General features: G+C 44.5%; 1 protein-coding gene across 2 annotated transcripts in view; it reads right to left on the bottom strand.

Moving 5' to 3' along the window:
- The window catches only part of LOC144738979 (C-myc promoter-binding protein-like), a 134,256-nt gene that overhangs the window by 47,858 nt on the left and 72,536 nt on the right, over positions 1–13,862 (bottom strand). For both annotated transcript variants that reach the window (XM_078621984.1, XM_078621991.1), the window contains exons 10-14: positions 11,581–11,756; positions 7,055–7,152; positions 3,687–3,890; positions 2,771–2,916; positions 335–613 (exon numbers count right to left, since the gene is read on the bottom strand). In XM_078621984.1, coding sequence (XP_078478110.1) covers positions 335–613; positions 2,771–2,916; positions 3,687–3,890; positions 7,055–7,152; positions 11,581–11,756 — 903 coding nt within the window. The remainder of the gene's footprint in view (positions 1–334; positions 614–2,770; positions 2,917–3,686; positions 3,891–7,054; positions 7,153–11,580; positions 11,757–13,862) is intronic.

The following is a 13,862-nucleotide window of genomic DNA, read 5'->3' as shown; positions in this document are numbered from 1 at the left end:
CCACAAACGATAGCTCAACGAAGTGGCTAATCATGTGGACATTAATAGCAGCCAAATACTCTAAACGCACGTTGATTCTAAATGTGGAAGGGAAAACCGGAAGACCAGTAGAAAACACCACAGAACCACGGTGAGAACATGCAAACTCCAAATAAAGAGGCGTCAGGGTCGGGATCGAACCCACGACCTCCTGTATACCAGGCGAGGTAGTTAACATCTCGCCAGCATGGCACCAATTGAGAATGGTGCTCAATGGTGACCAGTCAAAGCGTAGGCCGGTGACAGCCGCATGAACAACCCCGAGCGAGGTGGTGCGCGTGCGGGCCATTGTTACCTGCTGAGTCCTGCGCGTGACGAGTGCGGGACTACCGGGGACCCCGGCGGCCCTGGGAGCCGCCTGGCTCGGCGGGTACGCAGCGCCCCCGTTGGGCCTCTCCAGCAGCTCGGGCTGAAGCGCAGGGAAACCGTCGTAGCTGTAGGAGGCGAGCGGCTCTGAGTTGGGGCCCGACGGGGCCGGGGGCGGCTCGGGCGGCATGACGAGCACCGTGTGCTCGCCGCGCAGCGACTCGTCAAACTCGACGAGCCGCGTCTCCTCGCCGTGCTCCACGTCGACCTGGCGCAGCAATAGCAGCACCAGCAGCAGCATTAGCAGGCGGTAGCAGTGGCAGCAGCAGCAGTACCATCGGTGGCACCACCATCAGCAACAGCATAAGAACCATCAGTGATACCACCACCAGTGACGCCAGCAACAGCAGCAGCATTAGCAAGCGAAACAGTGGCAGCAGCACCAGTAGCAAAAGCAGCAGTGATACAAGCATCAGCATTATCAGCAATGGCAACACCAGCAGCAGTACAAGCAGCACCAGCAGCAACACAGATTACCTGGTGGGGCATGTTACGGTTGGCCTGACAATTCTATTTGGGGTCACGATTCGATTCAACAATTCGATTCGATTTCAACTAATTTTTCCCTTCCCATTTGCATTGTTTCTTATTTTGCCTGTGTCGTTTGAACAGATTATTTTGACTTTGTCATGAGCTGTACATTGTGAACACAACAATAACAACATTGCTCACACGTCAGTGCATTGGGCTGCCTTTGTCGATGGGAGGAGTTGATGTGGGAAGTAAGATCACCCGGTGGAGGAGGAGGATGGCTGACGGGCAATGAGGGGGTGAGTGAAATGAAAACTAAACTATTTTTTTTAATTCTTGGTTCTTTCGGTAAAGTCACGTAGAAGGGAAATAATGAAAATAAAACATAAGAAAATAGTTTTTATTATTATTTTATTATTTCTATTTAAAGCTTTCGTGACTGCAGTGATTCATATTCTTGGTTCTTTTGGTAAAGTCACGTAGAAGGGAAATAATAAAAATACAACTATTTTATTATGTTTTATTTTTATTATTAGTCACAAAAGCTTTAAATCGAAATTTATTTTTATTTTACCAGCCAAGGCCAACTGAGCTGTATAGCTCTTTTTCAGAAGCAACCTGGCCACAACCGATAGCTCAGCGAAGTGAGTCATCATGTGGAGATTTATAGCAGCCAAATACTTTAAACGCACGTTTCTAATTGTGGAGGGAAAAACCGGAGGACCCGGAGAAAAATCCACAGGCGTCAGGGTCGGGATTGAACCCACGACCTCCTGTATACCAGGCGAGGTAGTTGAGATTTTGCCACCGTGGCACCCTGAAGTGCCAATGGATGCCAGGGAGCAGGAGTGTTTCTAGTTTCATCTGTTCTATTTGTCTCAGTATAACAGGAGCATACCATGTGCACAATCAGATGATGGATGTATTGTGAGCATAGGAATCAATTTACATTGATGAACTAATGCATTGTTACACGCCTATGAACTGCTATTTGAGCCAACTATTTACATTACTCAGTGGTCTCATGGCTTGCTGCCAGTGCAGATTGCTGGGTAAAGAATCAAGGACAATGGAATGAAATATAATACGCATTTGTAAAGCCTTCTTCATGGAAATCCATTGAGATGAAAACAACACGTGCTAAGCTGTGATAAATGAAAATAAACAAGTACAGCTCAAATCACAGGGAAGAGACTTGTTAAAAATGTATCACATTAACTAATGACTCTGCAAAACCCAATATAAAACATGGAGTAAATGCGTAAAAGCAATGTAAATGTTATTCTTAGAGACACACTACCGGAATGAATAAATTAATCTCCATATATTTAAAAGGCAAAGTTGTGAATATGTGTGTCTGTTAAAAATGTTTAGCGTACTTCCTGACATGCAAAAAACTTGAAATTTGCCATGTGGGTACTTTCCAGACTGTACACTATGCAATAATTATAAAAATACACTTTTTTTTGGGGGGGGGGGAGCTCAATAATGCAAATATTTTTTGCACGGCAAGTGAGCTGTGACGTCAAATCTGTGATGTGACCAGCGCATGTGGAAGAAGCGTAACGCATTGAAGTGTAGTGGTTAGCGCGCCGCGCTACGAACCCGGCGACCCGAGTTCGATTCCCGTTCACGGCCACCACCGGTGACGATTATTTCAACCGTTCCTGGGCCTCCCCTAGGTCGACTCAGCCTCAAACGAGTAACTGCTGTGGTGCGTGAACATCTCCACTGGGGAGACAAAGGCGGCCGGGCGTGGTGCTGGCCACCCACCCCCTCGTATACTCATAAACGCTGCACACATTTTTATCCAAAAGTGTAAATTTTATGTCACTGGAGAAGCTTCCTGGCTCAACCGATGAACCTTTTGTGGGAAAGGGAGGTGGGTGAATACCTTTTCAACGCAGTCGTCAAAGAATGCAAGGCTGGCATTCTTATCACCAGCAAAGGAGCATTCCTCGATGAAGCGGATGAACATTTGCGTTTTGGTCAGCTGAGTGTAAAACTTGTGATAGGACCGGTCACGGCTCTTCAGAAACCCTAAAAATAACATTCCAGAGACAAGGCAGAGCGCAGGCAATGCGTTTGTCAACGTTTGCACAATTAATAAACGGTGGTCCAAGGTGTGTGTTTTTTAGTTGTGTATTACAGTGGTTTGGAAGTTTAAAATGACTCAGAGGAAATGTCCCATGAAACGAATATACCAAAGAATACTGTTTAATAATGTTTTGCCAGTGTGCAATTTTAATTTAAGTTCCAATCAGATATGTTAAACTTATCGATGCAGTGGCCACGTCCTGGGGATGGAGTCAGCGAGAGGATGAATCTGCAAACCTGAGTTCAATGGAGGCAACATTGCCTCAATAGTTTGAACTGGCCCGGTAATTACACAGGTCTCAGGGTTGGATATGGCATGGATCTATGTTCTTTCGCACCGTACGTAGCCAACCGTGCTAATCGAACGTGCGCGGAAGGACAACAAACTAAACAGCAGCTCTCAAGAAATTAGTCTTCAATCTAGATTTACAACTGCATAGCTCCAATGGCTTCCTAATATCAGAAAGAAGAGCTTTCCAGACGGCTGCAGAAGCGCATCTGAAAGTGCGCGATGCAGTGACTGCCTTTGTTCCACGGCTAGCCGAAAACCGCTGCTGCGAGGATGACCGGAAAAGCCCGGTCTGGCCTCATGAATCGTGAATGCTGTTCGCTTCGAGAATGAATCAGCCACAACAACTTTGAAAGCTAACCAACCGACAAACAACCGAGGGGATATTGACAGAGATTCTGTGGATCGGAAAGTTAAAGTTCACCTTGCAGGTCAAAGAGCGAGCTCGCGTCCGTGGCCTTCTCGGAGGGTGCCTGCGTGATGGGGCGCAGGTAAGAGCGGTAGCCCTTGAGGATGGAGGCCATGAAGCGCAGGAAGGCCTCCTGGATCTCCACCTCCAGGGTGTGTGCACTCCGGCAGCGCACGCCCGCCACGTCCGTCAGCGAGTCATCCTTCCTCTGCTGCTGCACTGCAACCGTCAGGGGTGAGGAGGGTTACAGTCATGGGGCAGCAGAGCAAATGTTGATTGTAAAAGCCTCGGCACAGATCAGCAGACATTGTACGTCTTTAAAATATGGAAAGCCCTCGCTTACCGCGTTTTCATACAATGTGTTTTCGCTACAACGCGATTCTTCTGTTCAGGAAAACTTTTCACACAACGTGGAACAGGCACCGTTATAACGCAGTTTCTGAGCGGTCGACGACGAACTACGTTCTTGAGATGCACCGGCTAAGCAGTCAAATACAGTGCACGGAATGATACAGTACGTGGTGTACCCTCACCTAATTTCTTTGTCCTGCCAATAAAATGTAATTTCACCACCATCATCGGCAGCCATAGTCAATCCACTGCTGGATGACATCCTTGCCACCGCCACCGCTCACAATCCCACAATGCAGTACTCCACTATGGAAATAGCATTTACACAAATATTACTTCCAAATGGATGTATTGTATTCTTGGTCGACTTGGCATATCTTCCCTGTGGGGCTGAGAAAAATGAGGCTCAAGACCTATCGTTCTACAGGGGTACTCGTTCCCCCGCTAGGAATGGGGAATTTCCACCACCAGCTCAGGACTGCCAACGGATGCACGCGACGTTGCTGTGCCGCGCCGCGCTCATCTGACCACGGAAGACGCTTAAAAGACTTTCAGCACAACATAATCCTGCGACCAAATTCACAACCCCGCAACTAAATAATTGGTTCGAGCTGAAATGCGAGGCAGGGTGAGAACGCGTGCGACCGATTAATTGCGCTGGGAAGTCACAGTTCCCGGGCTCGCTGAGCCGCTCAGACAGAGCTCAGCGGAAGCGCAAGGGGGGGAAAGAGTCGGGGGGGGGGGGGGCTTAGACGGCGCGGCGGCTCGGCCCAGCGGAGCGCTCGCCGGGTTAACGCGTGCAACGAGCACATCAGGCGTGCGCCACTTGTCGTGCCAGCAGATCTCCCCTGAACGTCGTCCGTGTCTCTAGACCACGGGCACGCGCGCCGGGCGGTCGCTTCACTGGCGGCGGCGGCAGCGGAGAAAGCGCAAAACGCAGAGGCACTGTGATGCCGAGCCGCGACGTTGTCGCCGGAATAGCCATGTATTCTTCGTGTTGTGGGGTGTTGGGTGGGTTCACGACACATTTATATTTCAACAACACATTTCCACTTATATTTACGCGATCCAACTCAAAATAACATTTTTTATTAATATTTTTCGTGAAAACCTACGCGTTAAAATGGCATGTTGGCATTTTTACAGCGGGACAAAATTGCCGAAAACCTCAATCACTGCATATTGATTGATTAATCATTCCTTGGAAAAAAATTTGATAAAATAAAAATTAAATTATTCACCTCTGGTGTTTCGTTATAATTTCCAAATAAATATTTAAAATCAGAGATACAAGAATTTGACATTCATGAGAATAATTTAACATGACGGAACGCTGATACTCAAATCCATTGTATGAATACCAAGTGAATATGGATACACTTCACGTAGCAGGAAATGCAGGTTTAACCTAGATGCATAGATTTTCATGCGGGTGAAATCGCAACAAGTGGATAACATCCCTGTGCACACTGCAACCTAAGATGTTCGTTTAACATTTTATCTGGGCAGGCAGTTGTTATAAATTTGGACTTATCAACTGTCATCAGAGCTATACCACCATGGAACGACTCATGCGAGATACAAACAGTAGCAATATTATATTTGTGAACATGCTTTCTAGCTTCTAGAAACCTCCCAGGTTGGAACATAGTTATCTGCCCATTATTCGCAGGGGCAAAACGAACCACATTTCTTCTCGTTATCTTCACATCTCCAAGAATGCGGCCAGAACCATCGATACATCGAGGCTAAGGGAGCAGAAGTGGCCATGTTAGTGAGACCCCAGCCCGTTAATGCAGAGGCACCTAACAGGGAAATGCAACTCAGAGAGTCGGAGATAACAGCCAAACGGCAGGGAAGAATGGAAGCACCACAGCAAGTTACGACTTTGCTTGGTTAATAACATCCTTCCAATGATTGCTCAGCTTATATCCATCTTCTCGGTTGAAATTGTCTCTGTGTTTATATATCTGGATGGCTTCATGGGCAAATCTTTGATGGTAGCCCGAAGGTTTGCAGAGTACCTTGGTCTCGGAAGAAACAATATCGTGCGAGCCCACTGCGTTATAACAATGATCAGCCACTGCAGAGGTATTGGTTCTGCCGTGTTTCAAATATGCCTTATGTTGGCGAACACGGTCCGAGACATGTCGTTTCGTTTCCCCAATGTAACTGCTGCCGCAGACACAACTTAGTTTGTAGACACCAGGGTATTGCATGTCAGGAATGACATCCTTCACAGATGGGATCTAATCACGGATTTTGTGTACTGTATTGAATCGGACCTGGATCTTGTGTTTGTTTAAGATTTTGGAAATATTTTGGTAACACCTGCTATGTATGGCAAGGTAATGGTTTTGATTGGGTCCTCAGATGGTTGTCACCCCATGGTTGGAGCTACAGTTTTGTGGATTGTGCAGTCCGAGTATCCATTCATCTTGAGGGCTTGGTGTACATGCTCCAGTTCACTGGCTAGGTGGCGCTGGTCGGAGATGCAGCGGGCCCTATGGTGTAGTGTTTTGATGAGGGAGTTCTTCTGGGCCGGATGGTGGTGGGAGTCCGGCTTTAGGAATCCGTGTGGGTGGCTGTCCTGTAGACGGAATGTCCCAGGTCTCTTCTTGATCAAAACATCCAGGAATGGTAGCTTGCCATCATTTTCCACTTCTATGGTGAATTTGATGGATGGGTGTATGGAATTGATGTGGTTTACATTGGGGTTGTGTTGCTGAAAGGTGCGACAAATATCTAAACAACGTAAACCAAAGCAATTTACAGGGTGGATAGAGGCAAAGGATCAGGTGACGGATTTGAGAAAGGATGGATGATGCTGTTAGCGACGTAAGTGTGGGTTTGGGGCGACGTATGTCAAGTCGTGCATTAATAAAGTGACGACGTATTTGCGAAACGACAACAGAGGGAGATGTAAATTGTTATTGTATATTAATGAGAAATTAAATTTATGAACTACAGTTCTTTTAAACTTTTAATGAAAAGCATGTCGTAAACTGATAGAGTGGTTGGTTGGGACTCACTCTGTAGCTCCTGGTAGAGACGAGTCAGCCCGGCCAGCAGGATCTTACAGGGCTTCTTTGGCAAGGCCTTCCAGCTTGTGCCCTTCTTCTCCTCATTCCTGTATGAAAGAGTAAGAGCCACACATCCCCCATCATCGTCAGCCAACATCTATTCACTGCTGCATGGACGCATCCTCATGGCGACACCATCCCTCACAGTCAAACGAAGAAGCCACAATCCGTCTCATTCCTGTACATGAGCAGATTCCGATACTTCACCCGTGTATGTATGTTGAACTTCTTTCACACCGTATGTAGCCAAACGTACTAATTTCTACAAAGGTCTTCTTCATCTTCTTTGGAATGTTCTCCGCTTTGGCTAATATTTCATCGCAAGTCTTGTCCATGGGGCGTGTGTCTTGCCCAAGCACACTTACTTTTTTTAGCAGCCAGTACGGTGGCTCCGAGTTTACCGTTTTTTATGATCCACATGCTTTTTTTATTTTGTCTCTTCGAGTATGTTTATTGTTGAACTTATTTAGCATCGTACGTAGCCAACCATGTCAATCGGAGTAATTCCCAACGTGCATCTGCCCATGCTTTGTTGCACACTTCTCAGCTTTTGTTCTATTCTCCTTCTCAAAGTCAATGCTTCTGATCCATATGTTATAGCAGATGATATACACTTTGGCATGTTGCTCCAAATGGAAATGAGTTACAGGATATGATCAAAGAACGTATAAAGAAGGCTAAAAAGTCAGGGCCGATATAAGTACGAGCAATAAACCAAAACAATTTTGAAAGAATGCGACTGGAACACACAATCAGAATACGCATCGCTAGGGAAGGGGAGAGAAACTCATGGTACGTGGAAACACAAGAAGCAATTCTAAATAAATAATTTTCCATCTAGATATAAAAGTACAAAGTTCCAGTGGTTTGCTAATATTTTGCAGTCAGCTGCAGAAGTAAATCTGAAAGCGCGCCACTTAACGTTATACAGCTCGCCGCTACATAGGAGCTACCACTTAAAACTGGTCCGCAAACTGGAAGTATCTCACAGCAACACTAATCGGATGCTCCAGGGGAATACAACAGACCTAAGAACACTGTCTGGAATGCTTTGCGGACGTCTGAAACGCTCTTCCTTCCGATACTAGGAAGCCACTGGAGCTTCCTAAGTTGAAAACGAATTTCTTTAGAACTGCTTTTTTTTGTTTAGTTTGTTGTCCTTCCCCCACACCTCCGATTTGCACGGTTGGCTACGTATGATGCAAATGAAGTTCAACATACATATTGTGTTTATCATTTTTAGAACATGTTGTCTTTCAAGTATTTTGAGCAGTGAGTGTATACAGTCGTGGTGTGGTCAAAGTTCAGCATCAATGTGTGGCCAACCAAAGGTGTTTGGAAATTCTATTTGGGCCATCAGTAAGCAACTAATGAAGGCAGATCAGGAACAACATTTATTAAATAATTGGCACATCCTAACGCTGAGGTACCACGGTGGCAAGATCTTATTTCCCTCGCCTGGTACATAGGTAGTGGTGTGGGTTCGATCCCAACCCTGACTCCTGTATATATGAAGATGTCATGTTCTCCCCAGAGTCGAGTGGAGTTTTCTCTGGGTCCCCGGGTTTTAGCCTCCACAATTAAAAACGTGCAGCTCGGTTATTTGGCTCCTCTTGTAGATTCCGTACATTTTAATCCACTTTTATGAGATATCATGTGTGGCCAGGTCACCTGTGAAAAAGAGATTATAGCTCAGTGGGCTTCATCTGGTAAATAAAATAGGTTTAATTTAAAAGCTAAACAACATTGGTTTGCATTATTCTGATGTTTATTTTTAACTGGTCTTTGCTAATTGGTCAACCATTTTCAATCTACTGTTGGATAAACATTTCTTCATGTTGTTGCCACGATGATCGAGCGCAGTTACGAGCCATCCTTTCCTACATAGTACCAGCAATTTATTATTTTATGTCCAAATTAGTCATCCTTTCCATTATATTACTTATCTTGGCTACAATTCTACTGCTAGTCCTACCCATCAAATGTAATTCCTTCTGGTTGTTATGCACTCAAGACAACCACGAGCTTTACTTAACAACGGATATGACTGATTCTGTGAACTATTGTTTGTCCTCTAATCCATGCACTTCTCGTTTCGTCTCTTAGGAGTTATTTCAAGCAAATATCTTTCCATGCTACTTTGTGTTGCTAGGCATTCAATCTTATAGAATAAATTCCGAGTACAAATGCTACGATTCCACGTCTTGTCTGGAAGAAAGATTCTTGACACTATAGTCTAGGCCAGTGTGCTAATTTGTTACAATGAAAATACATTGAAGTGAATTAAAACCACAATAAAGTTATCTACCCACACGGGTTCAAGTTGACGAAAATGAAAGCACAGGCACGGACAAATGAACACTTTCTACTCCTGCAGTAAGACAATAAAATTTAAACCCACCACAGTGGAATACCCTCATATTCATCATGCTCTTTTCCATTCATAGAATTATCTGTAGATGCGAAATGGTAATAGATAATGGATGACAAATGTGAAAAACTTGCAACCATGAACATCCTCCCCATGGATGAAGCCGTGACATTGTTAAGTGACTCCAACACTGGACAACGCTCTACGGTCCAAGGCAGTGTACTTGGCTATGCATTTTAAGTGCAGCAATCATTGAGAAAAAAAACTAAGAGGCGAGCAAGGTGCTTATCCTAATTGTAAATGTCCCCTTACGATCCCCGTATTGCCCACGAGCAAAAAAACAGGTGGAATAAATAAAAGCTATAAATGTGTCACATGACAGAGTGGGTCCATGCGCCATAGTCGCTGGAGTAATACATTTATCATTTCCACTGGTCGCGACGAACATACTAATGACGAGAGTTTCCTGGCCATGGCACCCAGACGCAGCAGCGCTTAAATTCCCAGCCGATGCATGGGGCACATGGCCTTTTAAAAAAAAAACTGGCTTTAAGAACTGCTCTTCCCAAGCCTTTGCAACCAATATCAGCAAATTACTAGGACAAATCTCATTACAGAGAACCACATTTTTTTTTATAGAAAATAGAATGATGCATCTGAAAATAAATTGCGTAATTAGCATGGATTGATTGCAGACATCAATGTGCTGTTAGCAAGGAAATATTCCAACCAGCATAGATCACAAAGTGCTGCAACAGAGTCCTTTGTCATGCCTGAACACATCGCTTCACAACCACAAATATGCAGAAAAGCTTTTAAAAAAAACTATTATTTTGGGAATTTTTGCGTTTTAACAAGAGCTCGGTAAAGGGCAGCACGAGCAATAAAAAGGGGGCACAGATATTCCCCGAACAAAAAGTCCGGGGTCCGGCACGCGCGCCGAGTCAACTGATCGTCAATATGAATCCCGAGGAGTGATGCATTGAGAGTCCGTCCCCCCCCACCATGTGCATTCTTCAAGCCGGGTTCAATAGCAACGGGGACGATCTGGCCTCACACTCCCGCTCCCTGCCCTCGACTTTATGGCTAAGATGTTCTGTTGCTGCAAGGGCTGGGAGGGTGTTGTGCGCCACAGCGTCCAAGAGGGAGGTTCGTGATTTTTCCAATTTTCTTGGATGGTCTTCCTCGCGGAATAATTTTAGTCCTTAATAAACTAGAGCAGACCTACAGGCCATGTGCATCAGAAGCATTGTTGTTGTCCAGTGTGCTAACCAAGCCACCACCCTCCATTAACACACACACACGTGACAACAAGCAAGGCACCATCACAAGCTTCATTCCTCCTGCTTCAAAGGTACTGCATTAGCATGGGCTTGCTAATAAGTAGCATTTCACCAAAAATAACGTGTGCCGGCAACATTTAATCATTTTACTTTTAACATAAATTAGTTTATTTCATTCAGCATTTTTTATTACTGAAGGGTGTGTCTGTTACTCAATAGCTACTAATAGGTAACTAATCATATGCCAATTTAAAAACAATGTTCATTTGCAAACACATGTTCTCAATATGTTCATCAGGCCCCATGGTGTCAAGTGCAGTCTCTAACTCTTAGCCACTTTACCTTTCTGGCCTCTCTATTTATGTGCTATGAAGGGTCATTGCCTGAATCATCACCTATTACAGGTTTCCCTCTCTTCATGCGGGTTCAGTTCCATGCGATCTGACGTATACGTGGCAAACCTATTTCGACCCAAACTTCGCCCTCTGTGGTTTGAATTCACTCACATGCGGTGACGCAGATGGACGTGGGACAACATTGCTGTGTGCACCGTACGCGCTACTGGGCAGGCAGCTGTTACAAGCGCTTTCGCGTCATTTTTTTTGGAAAGCATCTACTACCGCGTAAAGCGAGGGAAACCCGTGTATACTTTTCCTTCGAAGGCCACAGTGTTATTACGTTGAACTTCTTTTACACTGTACGTAGCCAACCGTGGTAATCGGAGGTGCGGCGGTAAGGACAACAAACTAATGACACGAAAATTTGTGTTGCGTTTTTATGTTTGTTATTATTTAAAGGTGTAGAGAAAGTGTGTCACGCACTGGAATATGGTGTTGGTGTCGAGGTCAACGCTGACGATGTCCAGCGGGGGGTCGTACAGCTCGAAGTAGCGCGAGTCGACCCCCACGATGAAGGGGAACGGCGCGTTCAGCACGGTGGCCAGAGCGAGCGGGCACAGTGGGACGTACGGGCACTGCCAGTGGAACGGGAAGATAACCTGAAAGACAAAGACAAAGATCCCCCCCGTATAGCCTTTAACAGACTGTTGGGGCAAGTGCTGTTAGCGAGCACCTACTCACTTGAAGCTGAGTCGACCTAGGGGAGGCCCAGGACCGGTTCAGATAATCGTCACTGGTGATGGCCATGAGCAGGAAATTAATTCGGGTCACCAGGTTCGCAGCGCAGCACGCTAACGGCTACACTACCGCTGCCATTGCGCCACCAGCACACAGATACGCACTGCTATTCACTCACCGACTGACAACGTAACGAAAGAACACAAACACACACCTGTGCACAAACACTTAGAACCTCAGAAAATTAGGCGACATTTGCATCTCGAGGAATGTTTCTCTATTTCACTGCCTAGTCAAACCAAATATCAATATAATGTTTGTATAACTGGAATTGTTGCATCGGTTATCTGGCAACATTAAGTAGCCTGCTTTCAATCACATGATGATTAAAGCTGATAAGCTAACATATGTACGTTTACATGCACTTTGTATAACCACACACGCAATTTCAGTGTTATCATAGCGAACAAAACACGTGACCAGGTTGTAAAATGCACTCGTGACTTTTTTTAGTTGACTCTGTCATGTAATTAAAATACAGTACCCCTCGTTAGTAGCAAAGCTCGCGATTTTGAAATTTCGCGAATAATGATATTGGCCTAGAGAAACATATATTTTAAATGAATTACCTTAAATAAATACGTAAATAAGTGATTACATACATGAAAATTATCATCTAAACAAAAAGAAAATTACACTATGAGATCTCTTTTACCAGTGGCAAAATATAATGGTAGGTTTTTACCCTTTTAACTGGTACAAAACTGACACCTTTATGCAAGGCATCATGTTTGCAATGACCACAACACAAGTAGTCAATAAAGCAAACAAAAAGAAGCAACTCTGATAAGGATAATAATATGCACTGTCCTTGAAGTTGATTGGCCCACACCCGAGACGGCTTTCTTTAGAGCCTAGTCCCCATTGGTGTAGGGCCAGATGACACCAGAAGGCCTACACCAATGGGGACTAGGCTCTAAAGAAAGCCGTCTCGGGTGTGGGCCAATCAACTTCAAGGACAGTGCATATTATTATCCTTATCAGAGTTGCTTCTTTTTGTTTGCTTTATTGACTACTTGTGTTGTGGTCATTGCAAACATGATGCCTTGAATAAAGGTGTCAGTTTTGTACCAGTTAAAAGGGTAAAAACCTACCATTAAAAAGAAAATTGGTCAATGAAATTAAATATTCAAGTATCCCATCACTTTATCTCATCACTTTCTCGCATCACATTCTCTGTCATCACTTTATCTCATCACTTTCTTTCTCTCTCGATGCAGTCGTGCAGAGTTCCAGATGCGATTCGCAAACAGCCAAAATCGCAGAAAGCAAGTTCGTGAATAACGAGAGAATACTGTATTTATGTTGTCCGAAAACTCATTCCTGAATTTAAATGCACAATACTTCATGCTAAATGGCTTGGAAATTATTGTTATTTTAAAACATGTTTAATCCACATGCTAAAAAGCAGCAATTTCCCAGGACAGCCAGGCAAGGAATATACAAAGAATATGAATTAGATAGTGTAATTCCCACAGAGCTCATGCCAGAATAAAACTTTAATATCAAACACAAAAGCCACAGCAAGCTAAATTGCCAGTAACAACAAAACAACTCTATTTGATCTAAGCTTGCTTTATTTTATATCGTTAACCCTGTATTTTAGAGCAATTTTGGTTGAGAAATCTGGAGCAATTTAAGGTGACATGGTGGTGGTAGTAGTAACACTTGTGCCCCACAGCAAGAAGGGCCTGGGTTTGATTCCTGACTCGGGTATGTTTCTGACTTTTGACGGTCCCCCCCACCCCCCATTCTACATGGGCTTCCTACAGGTTCTCCAATTTCCTCCCATAGCAAAAAAAAAGATTAAAATGTAACTGGTATTGGCCAAACATCCCAATTATGCAAGATGACGTGCAAATTACCCAATTGGGATGACACCTAGCAACATTGCCCCCTATTGAAATTACTTGGCATAGCCAAAATAAACAGCTAAAATACATATATAAGTAGACGCAAGTATCTTT

Source organism: Lampetra planeri, chromosome 3, assembly GCF_965212315.1.
Source record: "Lampetra planeri chromosome 3, kcLamPlan1.2.h2, whole genome shotgun sequence".
In the NCBI taxonomy this organism is placed as follows: Eukaryota; Metazoa; Chordata; class Hyperoartia; order Petromyzontiformes; family Petromyzontidae; genus Lampetra; species Lampetra planeri.
This window is presented reverse-complemented; position numbering and strand designations above follow the sequence as displayed.